Source organism: Diuraphis noxia, unplaced genomic scaffold (genome assembly GCF_037042655.1).
Source record: "Diuraphis noxia isolate RWA-SAM2 unplaced genomic scaffold, SU_Dnox_SAM2 contig0006, whole genome shotgun sequence".
NCBI lineage: Eukaryota > Metazoa > Arthropoda > Insecta > Hemiptera > Aphididae > Diuraphis > Diuraphis noxia.
The window spans coordinates 21,238-42,909 of record NW_028301716.1 but is presented as its reverse complement, the minus strand read 5'-3'; the positions used below and the strand labels follow the sequence as shown (position 1 = coordinate 42,909).

General features: G+C 31.8%; 2 protein-coding genes and 1 pseudogene across 2 annotated transcripts; 1 reads left to right on the top strand and 2 right to left on the bottom strand.

The window, feature by feature from the left end:
• Positions 1-1,593: 1,593 nt before the first annotated feature.
• Positions 1,594-3,108, bottom strand: LOC149054419 (uncharacterized). Its single transcript, XM_089230098.1, has one exon. It carries the CDS (start codon positions 3,035-3,037, stop codon positions 1,829-1,831), a length of 1,209 nt encoding a protein of 402 aa, XP_089086224.1. The 5' UTR covers positions 3,038-3,108; the 3' UTR covers positions 1,594-1,828.
• Positions 3,109-6,255: 3,147 nt separating this feature from the next.
• LOC149054418 (uncharacterized) lies at positions 6,256-7,518 on the bottom strand. The gene is made up of 3 exons (XM_089230022.1): positions 7,118-7,518; positions 6,627-6,985; positions 6,256-6,446 (listed from the first exon to the last, which is right to left on the bottom strand). Exons 1-3 carry the CDS (start codon positions 7,516-7,518, stop codon positions 6,256-6,258), a joined length of 951 nt encoding a protein of 316 aa, XP_089086148.1.
• Positions 7,519-14,455: 6,937 nt separating this feature from the next.
• Positions 14,456-15,306, top strand: LOC149054417 (zinc finger MYM-type protein 1-like; annotated as a pseudogene).
• The last annotated feature ends 6,366 nt before the right edge of the window (positions 15,307-21,672 follow it).

The following is a 21,672-nucleotide window of genomic DNA, read 5'->3' as shown; positions in this document are numbered from 1 at the left end:
ATAATTGAAATACATTAGTCTTTAAATAATATTTGTTAAATTTCTATACTATTTTGATGTAGGGTTGGCCCTTATACAAGATGCTTGTTTTATCATAAACCAATCATTATTTTAAAAACTATTAACATTTTTAAAAATAATTCTTTTACATAAATGTAACTTATAAGTGAACTAACATTTTTAAAGCAATTAATTATATTCCATACCTATATAAAATACAATTCCGGATTAGCATAGGTCAGAATAATGTTGTATGTAAATATACATACCATTTCAATTTTAATTTCATCAATTTCTTTATTTTTTTCATCTAAAAGACTTAAAGCATCATTCAGTTCTAGATTTTTCAATTCCATCTTATTCTTAGTTGTATGTAGTTCCTAAAATATTTATTAATTTAAAATGTTAGCCCTAATGGCAGCGTTGTAAAGTATTTGAGTAAAAGTATTCAAATTTAGAATATTTTATTTAGAAGTACTTAAATGCTATTTTGACTATACAAAATTATTTCAGAACTAAAAAGATTTTTTTTTGTATTTGAAGATTATTTCCAATAGTTCTGAAAAGTAGGTATTTTGAATACTTTATTTTAATTTTTATTAATTTTTTAATTTTAATATTACTTAAATACTTTTTAAAAGTATTTTTCACAACACTGCCTAATAGTAAAGAAAATAATTACCTGTTCTAAATCTTCATTGTGTTTTACAAATTTTTTGCAAACAGATTTGTAATGTAAATAACGTGACAATATATAATCATTATCCGTTAACTTACTTTCCGTTGATGTGACAGACATATTTTCGAAAACAATTCTTTAGGTACTTACTCAAGGTAAAAGCCAAAAGCTAACAATATTTGTTATAAACAAAATGTTTAAAACAACTCTCGAGGTAAATGCCAAATGGTGACAATATTCCTGGTATACAGATATCTTTATTACCAAACTATAAAGGTACAATCATGTACAATTATGATACATACAGAATGTTCTTAGTAACATAAATTAAAGTTTACTTGATGGCTAATCCTCATTATAATTTGTTTTTTTTTTTTACCAAAAGAAACCTCAATTACTTTTTAAATTTGTATTTAAAGAATAACAATAATATTAACAAATAAAGAAATAACTAATAATTGATTTAATTATACATATATTTATAATTTAAAATGTTGTCTAGTGTTATAATACACTCTGTATACAATGAACCGACAAACAATTAGGAAAATCCAAGATACATGGGTAAAAGTACAAGATTAATCTTTAAGTGTTATGAAACATACAAATGGTATCCGGCCAAAATAGCGAAACAATTACCGCGAATGTAAAAATCGCGAATTGATAATAGCGAAAATAAAAATAGCGAATTGTAAAAAAAAGCGAAAATACATAATAGCGAAAATCAAATATATTTATTACAATAAAAAATAGATAAAAATAGTTTATAAATGAGATTAAATTACATTCATTATAATTATAATATCGTTAAGTTCTAATAATAAGTATTTATAGTATTAATAATAATAATTTTAAATAAAATAGGTAATTATATTTAATTTAAATATAATTATATCTAGGCATTCAGTGACAAATTATATGCTATACCTTTTATGAAGTTCTTATTCTCATTAGTATTATAATTTGTAACTAATGAATGAATTCTTTTATTACAGTCCTTGTACTTTTTTTTTTCCGTGGTTGTTCTCCAGCTATATATTGCTCTCGTTTTAATTCTTCTATATTTTGAACTTTCTTAATTCCATCTATGAATTTCCATATATTAGGGTGGCTTGCTCCTAAAGAATATTTATTCTATTACTAAAGATACTAATTATTAATAAAATAATACGAACCAATAACAGATGTAAATCCTCTGTGCCATCCTTCAATAGCGTTGTTTGTTGTTGGAAGACCATTTTTGGCTGAATAGTGACAATTCCAAATATGAATAGGATATCTTGGCTGTCGTCGAGTTTTTCGTCTTCCTGTTATTTTTCCTACCCAGTTATCCTCGAAATAATCCAAGAATGGCATTACCAGGTCTTCATTTTCAACATAAAATTGTGTTTCTAAAATTTCTTCGTATGCATTAATAACGTTATCTGGTGGAACATAGGGCAAAGCAGCTAGCATACGAATATGAAGAGCAAAGTTAGCATTATTAATATAATTTTCGACTAGACCAACATTTTGAATTTGTCGCCACATACATTTAGAAAAATGAAAAAAACAACCTTGTTGTTCAGCATGTGGAAAAACAGTTTTGAATGCATTGATTGAGGCATTTTCAAAATCCATTATTACCGATGTAGGATTTAAAGATGGTTTTATTTCTAATAAATATTTAAGAAAACGCGTATATGTTAATTGGGATTTATCGGTTAATAATGCATAAATGGTAGGACTAACTGTTTGGTCACCTTGTTGAATAAGTACATGAATAGTGAATAACTGATAAAAAAGTGAAGGTACCGTTTTAAAAGTTCCATCGACTAACCAATTAGCTGATTGATCCATTAATTTTAAATTATTTTCGGTCGAAAATATTAAAATTCGATCTTGTGATGCTCCACTGTCAAATATTAAAAATTGTTCTCCTTTCATCGTTTTAGTATACTCATCAGCAATTTTAAGGTCACTCACGGTTTTCGGAATAGGTGGTGCACATTGGTTACGTGTCCGAACTCTTCGTATAATGTGTTTTAAATGATGAACTGATGGCATTTCACCGGCTACTCCAGGTAATATTTGAACAGTACTGATTATATCATGTGGAGTATTTTGTGTATGAACAGCCGCTTCTTTTATCTTATTCACAGCCATTTTGCGTTGGATTTTACATGGATCGGGAACATGATTATGTGAGTTATCCTTAGGTTGACTTTTAATTTCTCCGTTTATCGTAATAATTCTACCTTTACATGAACTTTCAACGCAACGCCAATATATTGTGTTATTTTGTTTTCTATCTTCACGATGCAAAAAGCCACTATACAATAATAAATCCTTATTTTTATTACTTTTTACAAATTCCATTGAAAATAATATTAAAATATTTTTTCACTGCACACTTTTTTTTTAACGAACGAAAATATTAAGTTAAATAGTACAAGCTACACACATTTACGCACTATCGAACTACAACTGTATTAAATTGTGTCAGCTCAAATATAATACGATTGACAATCTTATCTCGGTATATATCCAATATCAAAATAGTCATAATAGTAACTAAGATAGCACATTGACGATAACCCGATACGTCCGTGGTTACGTAGTGGGTATGTATTAATTGCGCCAGAAATTACAGGTAAAAATAAGTTTTATCAAGTATTTAAGTTTTAGTAAAAGTTTTAGTTTTATTATATGTTTTATAGTATTTGAAAAAGAAATTATAAAAATCTGCAGTTTCGCTATTATGCATAATCGCTTTTTTAAAAAATCGCTATTTTTATTTTCGTTATTATCAATTCGCGATTTTTACATTCGCGGTTAATTGTTTCGCTATTTTTGCCTAGACCCATACAAATATATTATGTATAGTACAGTTATTAGGAAAATCCAAAATACATATAAATGTGTATAATACGATAAAAAAAAATTACAATAAGTACCTACCTACCTACTCATGATTTTGATAACAAAAAACAGGTTTTTATAATATTAAATATAATATAAAATTATTTTAATACCAATATTGTATTTAAACTTAAAATTATATACAAAATAAGTTGTATTAAGATCTCTGCAGTCACAATGTTCTACACGTCAAATGAAAAATTGGACATGTGGGAATGTTTTTTGGAAAGTGGAAAAAACAAAAGAAAAGCTGTTTTATTATACAGTCAACGATATGGGCTTGAGAGACATGTCCCAAATTCAAGCATATTTTCAAGATTAGAACAAAACTTAAAATCTAATGGGAGTTTTAATAATCAAAAAAAAAGAAAATTAACAAAAACTACAGAAGGATATTCAGAAATTGTTTTACAGGCGTTTGAGGAAAATCCAAATATATCTTTAAGATTATTATCGAGTAAGTAAATAAAATAAATACAAAAAAAAACATAGACACATACAATTATTTTGGTTTATTATTGTTTATTTAGAACAAATAGGAATTTCTTATAGTTCAGTTCAGAGAATTGCAAAGAAAAATAAATATTATCCATATAAACGGCACACTGTACAGCATTTGAGATTTGATGATTGTGAGCGTCGCTTGGTTTGGGTTGCCAAGGTACATATTATTTAATTTTAATTTTTAAAAATTTTCTTATTAACCTATGTTGTATAAAACACAAGGTACTTGTTGAAATTGAAGATAATCCTCAATTCTTGGAAAGGATATGTTGGACCGATGAAGCAAAGTTTCACAATAATGGCAATGTGAATCGTCAGAATATGCGTTACTGGTCAAATGGTAACCCTCACTGGCATATAGAGAAGAATTTCCAAGAACGTTATGGCATTAACGTTTGGTGTGGTATTTTTTATGACAGATTGATTGGCCCATTTTTTTTTTTCTGGAAATTTAAATGGTGATAAATATTTAAATTTTTTAAAAAATGATCTCCCTATTCTTTTGGAGGATGTACCTTTATCACGGCGAAAAGATTTACTTTGGCAGCAGGATGGTGCTCCAGCCCATAATAAAGGCACTGTTATTCAGTATTTAAATTCAACATTTGGGTCAAAATGGATGGGAACATACAGTCCAGAAATATGTTGGCCACCTCGTAGTCCTGATTTGACTTCACCAGATTATTTCCTTTGGGGATATCTTCAAAGTGTAGTTTATAAGGAAATGCCATCTAATGTAGAAGATCTGAAACAGAAAATTAAAGATGCTTGTTCAAACATCCCAAGTCATGTGTTAGTAAAAGCTACTACAAATGAATTACTTAGAAGACTGGCAATTTGTTTAGAAGTGGATGGTCATCAATTTGAACATTTATTAAAACAATATTATTGTAAATAAACTTAAATGAACAGCTTATATGCATTGTATTTTAATTTAATTTCTTATTCTAATAGTAATTAGACAGAAAAAGTAACCAGTAATTAAATAAGACCATATTTAAAAAGAATATTTTACCAATACCCAATAGGTATTAATTCAGTATGCATGACGTGTACATATAGGTGTCCTACATTAATAAAATAAATCAACATCCTACTTAGTTACTTTGATTTAACTTACCTTTGATATATCAATTTACTTATTGAACAACAAAATAAAATTATTATTATTAATAGTAACATTATTTCAAAAATATAGTTGATTGTTGATTAGTTTAACCAATAAATCAATTTAAAAATACAAAAATACATGACAATATTGTCTATGAGGGCTATACGCAAATTTTCATGTTGTTAATTCCCGCTTATCAAAGGTTTAACGAATCACAATTAATACCTATTCGGTAGTGAGAATTTTACATTAAACACTTGTTTTCAGAAACAGTTTACAAATTACAACAACTTATACCTACAAAAATTACTGAGGAATGTTGATCACGATTTAAGATGGTCGTGCAATCGTGCTGTTAAATGTTGACATTTGTTAATTCAAGGCTTATAGATAATAATCCTAAACTATAAGACCGTGGTGTTGATTAACCGTTAATTCTCGTTTATCTACAAATGTAATAAGTGATTAAACCGTATACCAAGAATCAGTAACCAGTGGTTTATTGTGTAACCATTTTGGTAAATTGTAAAATGTTATATTTATACGTTGTTCACTCGACACTCGATGTTCGGCTGAGAGCGGGGATAGGATAGGTAGGTCCAATTCGTACGACCTTTGTACATGGTACTTAAACCTACTATTAATTTATTGTTATTATCGATTATGACTGTTATGGGTATCATTAAATTTAGATTTAATTTCGTTTTTACTTCTGGTTTTGACTGTTGGGCTTAATAAATTGACCAGTAGCAGTAAATTTAACGAATTTTTAAGCATTAATAAGTCGCTAACGGATTACTCAAATTAAATTCTGTAAACGTTAAAATTTTTTTTTTCTATATGCTTACAGATTTTCGTTATAGAAAATAGGTATTTCCATTTGAAAATTGAAAGTTTATAGTGTTTTACTAAATAAGGGAGGTAGTTAAAATTATAACACATTGTAAAACAGTAAAATCTATTAAGTTTAAAAAAAAATTTATATTAAAATTCCTAATACTTACCGAGATATTTACTGGTTCATGATAAAAGAATCACCCTGTATATATATATAATTTATTTATTTTAATGTTATCTTCCTATTTTTAGGTGCATTAGAAAATGTATCAATAACTTCATCAATATTTAATTGTTTGCCTTCATCTTTTTCTATTGAAATTATACTTAAACTGGACATTAAGTCATGATTCATAGAATTTCTCAAGTAGTTTTTCTCAACTCTTTTCATGCATGAAAATGTGCGTTCACAAGCTGCCGATAAAACGGGGATTGTAATTACTATACTACACAATTTATACATCTCAGAAAATGCTATTTCATAAAGCTTCAAAAAACTATGAAATTGGTATATATTGTTTATAGAAGTATTATTTATTTTTTCATATTTTTTCAATGCATTTTTTAATATATTTAACTCAGATTTGATACTACTGCAATCAGAAGAATAAGGTATAGCTAATGGTTCAATATCATCATATTTCAAAAAATGTGGAGATTGTGGATGTAATGCTGTAATACTACTCAAGAACTTTTCATTATGCATAAATCGTTTATCAATTTCAGAAATCATTCTATCTAAAATAAGATTATAAATATTTACTTTATAATCATCTTCTGATGTGTTGCTTTGTTTCTCTAAATTTTGAACAGTACATACACATTTTTCCAAATATTTAGGCACTTTTTTGGCTCTGTTTTGTTGTTGTTGATCGGATGGAAGTTTTATACTTAGTGAAATAGCTTTCTTCTCTACTTCTTTATACAAATTGTGATGGGCTTCCTGATTATTTCTAAGATTATTAAGTGATTCATTAGTTGCTTGTATTAAAATAATAGCTCAACTTATATCTGCATTTACATCTTGGAGATATTTAATAACAATATGAATTTCAGACAGTAAATCATTACATAAATATATAAACTGGAAATCGATCATATTCAATAAACCAACAGCTTCTAAAGATCTATCTGGTTTTTCTAAAACTATATTATTTAAAAGCAACAAAACAATATCTAAAACAGATTTTAAGGCTCTACAAGAATGAATTTGAGAAGACCATCTAGTCATACATAACCGTTTTAATTCAATAGGTTTACATTTTCCAACTTTTTTCTGTAGCTCCATAAATTTACTGTGTATTGTTGATCCAGACATGAAAACATAAATATCTTGAAGTAATAAAAAAAATTTATCGGCTTCTTCTACATTTTTAGCTACATCTACTAATACTAAATTAAGTCTGTGGTTGTTACAATGAATATAATAAGTATAGGGAACTTCTTTTCTGAAAAGTGCTTGAACACCACTAATATGTCCCCTCATCACATTAGCACCCTCATACGTTTGTGCAACACACTTATTTATATCAATTTTACAATCACATAATAGGTTTTTGATATGTACAAATAAGGAGTTAGCATCTAATTTTTTTAAAGGAGTAAAACCTAAAAATCTTTCTTTTATTTCACCTTGGCAATAATATCTAATTACTATAGACAATTGCTCCGTCTAAGTAATATCTTTAGTTTCATCGGCCAGTGTTTCGATTATTGTTTTAGAGGTTGCTGTGCCTAGGGGGTAAGCCTCGGTCCACCTACTAAAACAGTCGGTTGCTACCAGTATGTACGATTTTCCCTTACTGGAACGTGGATATGGTCCCATCAAATCGATACTGATAACTTCCCATGGTTGTCGGGGGGTTCTGGGTTGTATCGGATCGTTTGGGCGCGAGTTAAGTGGTTTCGTGCACGCGCAAACGTGACATGCACCGACATATAACTTCACGTCGTTTTTCTGACCTTTCCAATAATACCGTTGTCGAACCGCCCTGTATGTCTCTTTCCAACCCGGGTGGTTAAATAAGACGTGGTCGTGATACCTCCATATCACATGTTGTGCTTTGGATTTTGGTATCGCGACGGGGGTGTTAGGGCCAATGTTCACACGTAAAAGGCCGTCCGAAAAGACATATGTGTCGATTTTCGACTTGGCGCTCCGTGTGTTACGCGCTGGGCCGCCTAACGTGATATTGGCAATCATATCGCGGATCGCAGTGTCCTCGGCCTGCCACTTTCCGAGCGTGATTGCGGTGAGTGGTGTGTCGTCCCTAACGTGGTTGTCATGTATAGAGAAGATGTGGTCCCTTTCGAAGTCAAAATTGGTCGTCGGCGGTGTGGGTGGGCCTATCAATTTTTGATGTTCTACATCGGTCCACTTCCACCTTACTCCCTGTTTCAATAAATTTGTTAGGGGTGCTATGGAGTCCGCGTAATTATCCACGAACTGGTTGTACCAGTTGCACACTCCCAAAAATTTTCTTACGTCCTTAACCTTTTTTGGAACCGGAAAATTGTCTATGCAGACCAATTTTTCCGGTTGTTTTTGTATCCCTTCCGAGTCTACAATGTGCCCCAAAAATGAAATTTCGCGAAGACCGATTTTACATTTTTTTGTGTTGCACATTAGTCCGAACCGTTTGAGACGCTCGAGAACCTTGTCTAAGTGGGCCTGGTGTTCGTACTCGTTTCTTGAAAATACAACTATATCATCTAGGTATACTTGTACGAACTCGTCCTGGTACCCTCTCATGACTTCATTCATGAGCCTCACGAACGTCATTGGACTATTTTTTAGACCGAAAGGGAGGACTCTAAATTGGAACAGACCTCTACGTGTCCGAAAAGGCGTGTATTTTCGTGCCTTTTCGTGGAGCGGTACCTGCCAGTATCCGCTCCGCAAGTCAAGTACACTGAAAATTTTTGCACCCCGCATTTGCCTAATCATTTTATTTAAATCAGGCATTGGGTATGCATCGGATTCCGTCACGTCGTTGAGCCGCCTGTAGTCGACACAGAGACGGTATGAACTGTCTTTTTTCTTTGCCAAAACTACTGGCGCGGCCCACGGCGAGGAGCTTGGTTCCACGAGCCCTTGAAGTTCCATATCGCGCACCATATTGTCGACAGCATTTTGTTTCTGTTGTGGGTATAGATATGGTTTTAACGCGATCGGTGTCGGGTCTTTAAGCAAAATTTCATGTTCAATTAATTTGGTACGTCCTACTTTTTCACTGAATACTACCGCGTATTTGTTTAATACTTCGGTAAGTATCGTGCGAGTTTCGTTGTCGTTTCCAAATTCTAATTGAGAAAAGTCAAGACTAGTGGTGGGTGGTTGTGACTTCCCTTTCCAGCATGTCGACGTACGTACGAATTTGCCTACCCATGTGTATTGTACACGCGGCGTAATCCCAAGAGACTTCGTTATCTACGAGAAAGTCATGTCCTAGTAACGCGTCGCAATACAAGTTGTCTAAAATAGTTGCTTCGAATTTGATATTGAGCGCCCCTATTCTAGCTTCGAATGTGGAGGTGCCATTGGTTGACGCCGTGTGACCATCCGCCATTCGGACTGTGCCTGTTTGCCCGTAAATGTGTGATGCACCGTATTTACGGGCTACGGCTGGGCTTACATACGATTTTTGCGCCTGCGAATCTAATAAAGCAGTTACGAAGCCTGACGGAAATTCGAGTTCGACCGCAGGGGTCGGAATTTTGTCCGGGCGTGTTCGCGTACCGTTATTATTTGTATTGCAATCGGTTGTGCGGGACAACTGGTTTTGAACCGCGACAGAGACTGTTTGGTAGTCGGTATTAACCGCCATTACCATACTGTCCCTATCGGTTGTCACTGTGCCTATCCGATGGTCTACTTGCGCAGACTGACCTAATGCGGCCAACCATGAATCACATTAAAATTATCCAATTAAACTTGAACGGTCAACAGACAGCCTCTGAACAATTACGTGACCGAGTAATCAAAGAAAAGACAGACATAATTTTGGTACAAGAGCCACCAACAAACGAAAACGGCCTAGTAGTCAACTTTGAAAAATGCCGGCAGGTGTCAAATTTCGACAAGCCCGGTGCAGCGATCATTATTACATGCGACAGAATTAAATGCATAAATATTGCGCAACACACGTCGCAATATGTGGCTGAGGCGAAAATTAGTCCGAACGGAAGAGATGAATCCAGTGTAGTACTGGTCTCAGCGTACTTCAAGTACAACAGACCTACCACGGACTTTACCGAAAGGATACGCTCCATCGCCCAAGATCATAGCTCCTTGCTGATATGTGCAGACAGTAATGGCCACTCCACACGCTGGCACAACCAAAATACGAATGCCAGAGGTAGAACTATTGAGGAAATGATCGACGATCTGCTGCTGCACATACACAACGCCCCCAATAGCACACCAACGTACGAACGAGCACAGATGGGCTCATCAAACATAGACCTAACTCTAACCACGTCCAATCTGAAACGACACATTAAAAACTGGGCTGTCGAGAACGACACGGACAGCGATCACAACAGCTTAAGCTTTGAATTACACACAGAAATGAACGTCCCCAATAAGGTAAAAACCGTAACCTTTAACGTTGGGAAGGCGGACTGGTCTAAGTTTCAAAACACCTTAGCACAACTCAATCAACTAGCTGATGACGCCGTAACTGATATACACACACGTGCGTGACACTAACGAATATTATAAGAAATGCTGCAATTAAATCAATCCCTCTAAAGAGACGAAGGAGGAACCTGGCCACGCTCCCACCTTGGTGGACCGCCGAACTAAGCGACTCCAAAAGAACATTAAATCTCGCCAGGCGTAACAAGAGTCCTAATTACGCCGCTCTTCGCAATAGGCACCTGCACTTAATAAGGTCGGCAAAAATGGATGCCTGGAGGATCTTTAGCGAGGAAACGAATACAAACACCTGGGGAAAAGCCTTTAACTGGGCCAAAAAAGGATCTAGCATGAATAAAGGGCCGTCCACCCTTAAAAATAAAGAGGGACGATACACAAAAAACATAGAGGAAACAATAGACACTCTGCTGGATGCATTCCTGCCTGATGACCACACACCATCAGAGTTAATCATGGCACCTCAAGACGGCCGCCCGATGACAAATGCCACGTACGACGAAGTTAGGTCATCCATCTGGAAACTAAAACCTAATAAAGCCCCAGGCAAAGACGGCATCACGGGCGGTATGCTCCGCAAAGCTTGGCCGACGCTTTCCCAAAGGATCATTGATTTGTTCAATCAATGCCTCCTGTCGGAAACGTTCCCAACGCCATGGAAAGAAGCGAACCTGATAATCATTCCTAAACCGGGCAAAAAGGATAGAACATGCACTGGGGCATGCAGGCCCACCAGTCTAGTACCCACGTTTGGAAAGGCGCTTGAATCGCTAATTATAAAGAGACTCGAAGATGAAACGAACGTTAACACCATAGGTGAGCAACATGGATACATAAGTATCAAATCTACGGTGACAGCGATTAAGGCCGCATATGAATGGGTCGACCGATGCCCAAACAGGCACATAACCGGCCAATTTGACACGGCGATGCTGGTGTTTAGGTGGTGTAGCGTCGGCCGGTCAGGTGTGGTAAGGTAATAGTGGTGTGGTGAGGGAACACCCAAGAACTTAACACTGACGGTACGGTGAAATGTGGCTAGGCCACGTTTATTCGCTAAGCAATTGGATGAACAAAAAGAAAATGAAATAACACTAAGTGTCGTTGTCAGCGCGCACGAGTCGGTGTGTCGTATTGATCGTCCGTTTTTCGGTTGTCGGTACGACGGTCGGTGAACGAGTTCACGATCGGCGGCGGCCGGTACTCGTCCGGCGTGACTTGTCTTGGCGTCCCGCCTAGCCTTTGCGGCGTGGAGGGAGAGTTGACGGTGCCGCGTCGTTGTCACCCGTGGTGGTGGTTGATTAAGTCGTAGACCGGTCGCAACGGTACCTGTACTTTGTACTGGCTGTCGCTGCGTACCGTGTCAGAAATAAGCAGATATACGATTACCTAAAAATACATAACAATAAGTCATTAGGTACATAATATAATAATATGAATTACATCGATAGTCCCAACAAGAAATTACTACGATGTTGTTGAATACTTTCAAATTGTGATAGTTAGGAATATTATTTAGAACCTAACCAATACAATAAATTACTGTGAATATTGTAATTTTAGTAGCTACTAGTAGCATTTCTAACTCTATATTCATATTATAACTCTTTATTAAAAAAATATTGCATTACCAATACTCAAATATTGTAAAATACTGTGTTTTTATATTTTATGTTATGTTAATTTATAAAAAAATATAATGAATAGTTGGTATATGTTTTTCAAACATTTATTTTCAATAGTCTTACATTTTTTAACTAAGCATTTATAATATGTTACATTGATTTATATAACAATTTAAGTAAATAACAGTAAATAATCCATAAGGTTTTTAAAATGTATTCTAGATGAAAATGACCATCTAGAACATGGGGTTGAATCAGATATTATATTGGACACTGAATCACCTGCAATAAATGGTACTTAATAATTGATTTTATTATTATTGTGTATTCTTTTTTTTTTCCTAAAAAGTTTTACATTTTTTAACTTAACATTGTTTGTTATAATATAACAATTTAAGCAAATAACAGTAAATAATCCTTAATATTTTTAAAATTTATTTTAGATAAAAATTACCATCTAAGACATGGAGTTGAATCAGATATTATATTGGACACTGAATCATCTGCTATACATGGTAATAAAATAATATATTTTGTGTTAGCGTTAATATGTATAGTCATGACATTTTATGTATTGCTTAGGAATTCTGTACAGTATGTCAGTATCTGACTATTTTTAAATATGTGTATAATATTTATTTTTTTTTACAAGCATTTTTGGGTATTTTATGCAATAACTAAGAATTTCTTAATATGACAAACCTATTTATTTTTATTTTACTGACTTATTTTATTAAACTTATTTATTATCGTTTATTTTAATCAATTGTTTTTGTTTTTTTAGTGGCAAATACTACACTTGATTTGAATTCAGAATACCCTACTGATAGAGGTAAATTCCCTGACAACATTACTGATTCTAACTTAAAGAAACAAATCATCGCATATGGTCCATGTAAGCCAACAAACAAATATCTTTTGAAAAATGTCAGTTTGAAAAATTCTGGTCATTCTTTTTCAATTGATTATTATCACTTGACTACTATAACTGGAATGAAAATTCCAAGGCAATGGTTTTGTTTTTCAGTTATAATGAATAAGGTATACTGTGAAACTTGTTGGCTCTTTGCCAACAGATTAAACGCAAATTTCAAGTATAACTGGATTCATGGTATATGTGACTGGCAAAATTTGAGTACTAAAATAATGAAACATGAAAAATCCCATCAACACTTAGAAGCTGTTCAAATACGATTACTTTGGATTAAAAATGAAACAATTGAAAAAAATGTAGAAAAACAAATATCAATTGAAGCTCAATTTTGGAAAGATGTTTTGACCAGATTAATAAAAATTATTCTAAGTCTTACTGCTGGAAACTGTGCATTAAGAGGAAATGAAGGGGAAAAAAATACTGATTCAGAAGGAAATTTTCTACGCACCGTTAAACTTATTGCTGAATATGATCCTGTATTGAACAAGTTACTTTACAATGAAGAGATGAAAATAAAATATCTTAGTTGGAAAATACAGAATGAGCTCATAGAACTTTTGGCATCAAATGTTAAAAAAATAATCTGTGACGAGATTCGAAATGCTCAATGCTTTGCTATAATAATGGACTCAACCCAAGATATCACAAAAGTAGACCAGGTTAGTTTAATTATAAGATATGTTATAGTTGATTATGAAGAAAAATCTTTTAAAATAATGGAATCTTTTTTGGGATTTTATCCATTAATCAAGCATGGTGCTAAATTGGACATAAAAAGATGTAGAGGTCAAGGGTATGATGGGGCATCAGTTATGAGTGGTGCATATACTGGTGTCCAAAAAAGGATTTCAGATGTTGTACCAAGTGCTTCCTACATTCATTGCACAGCTCATAACCTCAATTTGGTTATTTCTGATATTGCTAAAAGCTCTCAAAAAGTAGCTTTATTCTTTGATATTGTACAAGATATATTTCTGTTCTTTAGCAAGAGTGCACCTAGATGGACATCATTGGCTTTTGGTGAGAAGACCGCAGATCAAATAAGAAATAAAGTATTAAAAAAAGTGTGTGCCACTCGATGGGAAGCAAGACACAACGCGGTGCATTCACTAAAATTTAATTTTATAAATGTTTTAAAATCGTTAACTAATATATTATTAACAAGTGACAAAACTGATGAAAAAAATAGAGCCAAATCACTGAAAAAAAAAAATGGAATCATTTGAATTTGTTATGTTAATGACCATATGGGAAAATATTTTAAAACCTTTATCAATTGTATCAAAGGTATTACAATCACCACAAACCAATCTTCACAAGGCATGTGATTTATTGCAAGGAACAATTTTATCAATTGAAAAAATGAGAGATGGTTATGATGAACTTGTTGCTACTGGATTATGCCATAAATGGGGTATATCTATAACAAAACCTACAACCCGTAAAATATATTCAAAACAATACTGTGGAGAAATTCAAGGAGATAAACGATTAGATGTGCCTGAAGAAAAATTTCGTATAGCAATTTTTTATCCTCTCATTGATACAGCTTTATTTCAGTTACGTGATCGATTTAAAGGACTTCATTCCGTTTCAAGAAATTTTGAATTTTTACTTCCACAAAATATAGTTACTATGAAAGAGTCAGAAATAGTTAAATCTTGTTATGATTTCATATCATTTTACAATAACGATGTGACATCAGATTTAATAAGACAACTAATTTCATTAAAAGAATTTATTAAAAATACAAAAATTCAAACTATTCAAGAATTGACATCTTTTATAATTGAATATGATCTTTCATCCCTTTACAGTGAAATTCTCACAGCTTGTATTATATATTTAAGTCTCCCAGTTACTGTAGCTACGGCCGAAAGGTCATTTTCCAAATTAAAACTCCTAAAAAATTATCTTCGGAATTCTATTTCGCAAGATAGATTAACTGGCATAAGTATACTTAACATAGAAAAATCAAGGACAAAATAACTAGATATTGAAAAATTGATAAATGACTTTGCTAATATGAAGTCAAGAAAAAAAAACTTTTTAAAGTAAAATCTTTGTATAATACCTATAAATTATAATAGTAGGTACCTATTGATTGTTTATTTTTTGTTATTTAAATTTGAATATAATATTGTTTAATAAATGAATTACTTTTTATTAATTATTTGACTATTTGACTACTGATAACTGATGTATTGTTGGAGATGTGTTTAAAAATATGATGAACTTAATATAGCCACATTACTATACTGCTTGTCAAGCCGTATAGAGCTTGAAAAGTTTTAAAAATTTGGGGCCATACATTTTGTCTAGTATTAGGGATCTGCCAAAGGTTATCTGTGCACTGACTTTTTTTCATTATACTGTATAATGCAAGTACAGGGGCCCCATAAAGTTTTTAGCATCAGGGCCCTACAAAACCTAGTTGCGGCACTGTGTACAGTAGGTTACTGTAATGGATGGAATTAAATTTGAATGCAATGATAGGTATCATTGTATATACGAAAAACGATTCTGAACGGAGATGATCTGTCAGTCTAGGATATATTATATTTAAATATTGTCATATATTCTATTTTTAAACAAATAAATTATTTTTCAATTAAGACGCATTTTGAATAAGGCATGGTTAATCAATTTGTCCAAAACCATTGCATGTAGTTATCATAATTCATAATACTTTATATTATCATAGATATACATATACTTGGTTTGAGGATAAATCGTTATCATTACGCGATTTAATAAAAATTTAAAACTCAAACGCTCAAAATATTTTTCCTATAATGACGCTTCAAATTTTCTCTATAGCTATTTGAAGCAAAACTTATGGAAAACTTAGTGTTTGTTGTGTTTTAGAAATAACATGTTTATTAATTAACTCATAATTAATATTACAATATTATAATACTCACAGGATTGTGGTTATGACAAAAAGTCGTTAGAGAGTATTGTAGTGCGTTTGCAAATACTTCTGTTTCTACGAATAAATGGTTATGCAATTTTCGTTTGGCTGTTATATTCCCATTACAGTGAAGTGCAGTACAATCAAAATTGCGTGAGTCTAAGTATGCCATAATCGTTGATTCCATTGATGAAAATCCACCATTAAATTTAGTAATTATAGTTGGATTTGAATAACTCTTATTATTTGTACAGTTTTCATTTGAACAACTTAAACTTTCTGTTGCCGATGGTGCATCTTTTAAGAGTTTGTTGATGATATAAGCAATGTTACAAGTTGTATCAATTATACCAACACCTGAAATACCAGTAGCATCTTCAAAAATATCTTTTAATATCGCAGCCCTTTCTTTATAAATAGTTTTTGATGGCCCATGGAGAGCTAAATCTTTGCAGAAGTTTATAAAAAGATTTTCACAATTATCAAGATAACATTTATAATTATGATTATCATAGTATGCTATTACAATTATTATTGCTACTGAATCGAATGGACATGTGTTTCTTACGATAAACCTCTTTTTATTCAGTTGAATCGGTGTGCATGAGTTTCCATTTCTCAAAACTGTATTCATATTTGAACGGAGCTTACGGTTATTCAAAATTCTATCGATTTCAGGTACATCTGTCATATATTTTCCCGGTCGATTCTTTCTTTTCTCAGTAATTAAATTAAAACTAGTATCCAATTCAAAATTAGGATTACCTCCAAGTCCTCTCCAAGTTTCTTGTTCAAGAATATTTATATCCAATTCGTTACTAATAACGTTTGTTAATGAATCGAAATCGTTATAATCTTGTGGAGATTTTTCAGGAGAACTTACATCCAAAAATATTTTTTCATATCTTTTTGATTTCGTTATGACCTCACATTGTTCATCAGAGCTTTGATCATACGTAAAACTTTTCCTATTAAGTTCAAATCCTGTGTCTGTTTTATCTTCTTTGAGTTCATCACTACTATTATCGAAATTGTCTTTAATTCGTGGAGATTTTTCAGGAGAACTTAAATCCAAAAATGTTGTTTGAGGGTTTTTTGATTTCGTAATGACCTCACATTGTACATCAGAACTTTGATTATAAGCAAGCATTTTCCTGTTTAGTTCAAATCCAGTATCTCTTTTACCTCCTTTGAGTTCATCACTACTTTTATCCAGAAATATGTATTTAGAAGTATTAGAGTTGAAATGAGATACAGAATCATCCTCGGAACTTTTTTTAAAAATTTCATTTAGTTGCAGGCATTTATTTTTTATTTGAGAGCTTCGCATTACTTTAGTTGATCCATCTATACTTTTTAAATGACGAATCACAAATCGATCTATAGACTTTGGTTTTTGTTCAAAACGAAATATTTGATTTTTTAATGTATTAAAATCTCCTTCTACAGGAGCTGATGTAGCTATATCATATGGTGAATTATATTTATGTAGCATCACCGAAGTCCATAATGGAAAATCTCGACACCATCTAATTATATGTGGGACTAATTCGGGCAAATAATAAGCTGATATTCTATTTCCAGTTACTGTGGCTTTCATGGTACTAGAATTTAAAATAGCACTTATAAATTCATTTATACAACCTGTGGATGCTTCCTCGTCAATTGTGTTATCTTCAATTGTGTCTGTTTTAACTTCAGGATCATTTTCTTCAAATGGGTCGTCTTTACTTAGACCTTTCATACAATCTAATAAATATTGTCTACTCAATTCTGAGGGTGTTCTCGTTTCTTCATAATCTCCGTCTGTTTCACTTAAAGTTACAGTAAAAATAGCATCGAGGAACTTGGTGAATGTATCTAAATCTTTTGACGTAAGTAAAAGTCTTAGACATCGAACATAAAATTCTTTTAGTATTCTTCTTTTATGTCCTATTAAACACTTAGTACGACAGAAGATTTTTATCATATGAGATACATCTATTCTAATATAAGTCCGAGGAAGTTCAATTGCATGATCAGTTAAAACTTTATAACATGTTTCTAAGTAATCCTGTAGACTCATTCCACAAAACGTTATAGATATTGCCCCTAAAAGTGCTTTAGAAAAATCACAATTAACTTCGTTTGGAATCTTTAATGATGATTTCAACCATTGACCAAGCCAGTAATGAATTGTTAGAGTGTCATGACGTTCTGATACCATTTGTGAAACAGGAATCTGACCGTATCCTGTATTAATTACAGCTTCATACAAGAAAATGTCACCCGATAAAACATTAAGAGTTGAACGTTTAATTTTCTTTATGATAGAACCTGTGGCATCTATAGCCAAACGAAAATATGTTTTTGCAAAATCTTTATAAATTATGATTTGGTGCATTGTCCAATAATGTACAAAAACGGGATCTATACCAATTGCATGAATGTCATTTGAAAACGAAGAATTTCTTTTCAACTCTACTAGTGACATTAATGGACATTTGACTGTAATACCTAGATCCTTGTCTTTAATTTCTTGTTTGGTTTTTCTTAAAACCTCATAATTATACAAATTTGGTGGTGATTGTTCCCCAAATGTCATCGCTTTTCCAGCATTTTCACGTCTCCAGTTACTGGCCAAATTTGTTGATAGTTGTTTACCAATTTTTCGTCGTTTATGACCCTTTAATGGTCGTTTTGATATATGATTAATAGCATTATCTCTAGTATCATTTGTAGAAATATTGATTTTCAATGGTTCACCAGAATACGGTTTTCTATCACACCATCCATATAGTTCGTTAGAACAGTCTTTACATGAACCTCAAAATTGAATATATTTACTCGCCGAAGAATGGTCGCGGGCTACTTTGCCACGTTTGAATATAAAATTGCAGGGTAGACGAAACTTTTTAAAAAATTTATCATAGACTATATCGGTCCATTTTCCAGCCTTTAGTACATTATAAACTCTCGTTGTATTCTTATCTTTATATTCTTTTGGTGCCGGTTTAATTTTCAAAAAATGTTTATAGGAAAGTGAAAAATTGAATAGTTTTTTTTTTTGTTTTGGATTTTATGGAATCTGATGAATTTTCTGATACGTCACTGTTAATATCCGAATCATTTGTGTTTGACTCAAAATGTAGACCAATAATTGCTTTTAGTTTAGATTGCCAAGAGTATCTATTTTGATATACAGAAATATACAGAGAATTAGCAGTAATTCTATGGCCTAGATCAGTTGACAACATTTTCCAAATCTCTGATGAAATTGGCTGAAGTTGACCCTCATTCGTAAATATCCTATCAATGCGGCTATTCAATATTGCAAATACTTCATCGGGGTTAACAAATGGTTTCCTTCCAGGAGCTTTTACAACCTACAAATTTGTATAAAAATATTTTATAAGCAACTTAATTTTTTAGAATATTAAAAGAGTATATTAAATATTCTAAAAGGTTGTTCTTGAAGCTTAATAAGACAATTATAGTAGTTTACTGTTCTAACTCAAAATTATTTGCAAATATTCGTGATTTTTACGTATTTAGTCAAAATTTGAACTTTAAATGCTTATAAAAAAAAATCGTGCCTACGAATTTTTAATATTTTTTAACTGCTATTGTTACAATGTGTTAGAAGCCTTGTATTAAATTTTCAAGCTTTTCTACCGAACAAATAAATTTTTATCGATATTTATAGAAAAAAAAACTAAAAAAGTTGAAAAATTCAAATGCCTATGAATAGTTCAACTTAAGTCGAAAATTTTTGAAAATTGCATGGTGGATAGAATATACTTATATAAACATTCGGTGAAAATTTTATGTACCTATGGTCATTTGTTTTAAAGTTACATCAAAAACCAAAATCGATTTTGTCAAAAAATGAGTGTGCGTAAAATTTCCCGTTTTTCCCTTAATTTTTAGTTTGTTTTTCTCGATTATTTAGAAAAGTATTAAGAATTTATTACTTTTGACCCCCCAAAGTACCAACTAGATTCACTTTCTGATCGAACGAGGTACTGAAGTCAAAAATCGAAGCACTTTTACTGCCCCAAAACGGCCAAAACGTGATGACAGACACAAAAAAAAAAAAATAAAAATAAAAACACACATCATGGTAAAATCAATACATTCATCGCTCCACTCAGAATCTATAACACACATCATTGTAAAATCAATACATTCATCACTCGATTAAAATCTAAAATTAGGGGCCAAATTCAAGCAGCCCCTGAACACACTATTAGTTCCGGCAAATCTGGCTAGGTATACGTTGGCTATTTTTGAATTCTTAAATTCTGAGCGGAGCGATGAATATATTGATTTTACAATTATGTGTGTGTTTTTTTGTTTGTTTTTGTTTTTGTTTACAGTATAACTAGTCGAAATAATGCTTCAGTTTCTAACTTTGGGGGTGGTTTCCGATGTAAAAGTGAATATCCTTGGTGCATTATACAGGTCAAAAGTAAACATTTTCCAACAGTTTCAAAAAAATCGAGAAAAACAAAAAAAAAAAAAATGACAGAAAAACGGGAATTTTCACACAGTTTTCGACCAAATCGATTTGTTTATATGGTTATAATTCAAAAACTAATCACTATAAATAATACTTGAAATTGTCATCAAATGTTTATGTTAAAGATATCTATATACAGTTTAATTTCCTAAAATTTTTGACTTTTTTTGAGTTATTTATAGACCACTTAAATTTTCGATTTGTATGAGAATTTTTTTTTTGAAGTGTTGGTAAAAAAATTTTGGATGACCAAAAGAACTTGAAAATTTAATACAAGGTTCCTTATGAGTTGTTCTTATTGTAGCTAAAAATTATAATGACAGTGAATTCATAAAATATTTTATTCAAAGAATATTGTATAATTATATAATATTAACAAATATTTTTTCTCGTATCCTTAATTTAAAAAAAAATGATTTCAGACCGTTTTTTGTACCATTCCAGTCTCAGAAACACGAATGTATAAATAGCGTTATTGTTAATGTGCAATTGTTAGGCCTGTATACCACCACGGGAAAAACATTTTTCCAAGTTTGAAGTGATGCACAAATATTGAAATTAGAATAACAAATAAATTAAATGGGATATTTTTTGCCTTATATAATATATTATACTTTGGTGGTACAGGGGTAACGACTTTTATAACTTAATTATTTGAGAAAAGTTAGTTATTTTATGTTTTATTATCCAATTATTACAATATATACCATACCTATTTAGGTATACCATTTGATCATATAATGAATATTAAATATGCACATTGTTTTGTAGTATTAATAATCTGAGCAATAAAAATGTAATTACAATGTTATCTGCGTAAAGTATTGTATGTGCAAATAATTAATTTTTTTATTTAATTGGTAGTCATTAGGGCTGAGGAGTAAGGACTTTTAGTACTTATAAATCTGAAAATATGAATTCACTTATGCTAGTTATGCACAAAAACAACAACAACTATGCACTTAAGATATGGTATAAAATAAAATAAACAATAGTATAATATGATGTA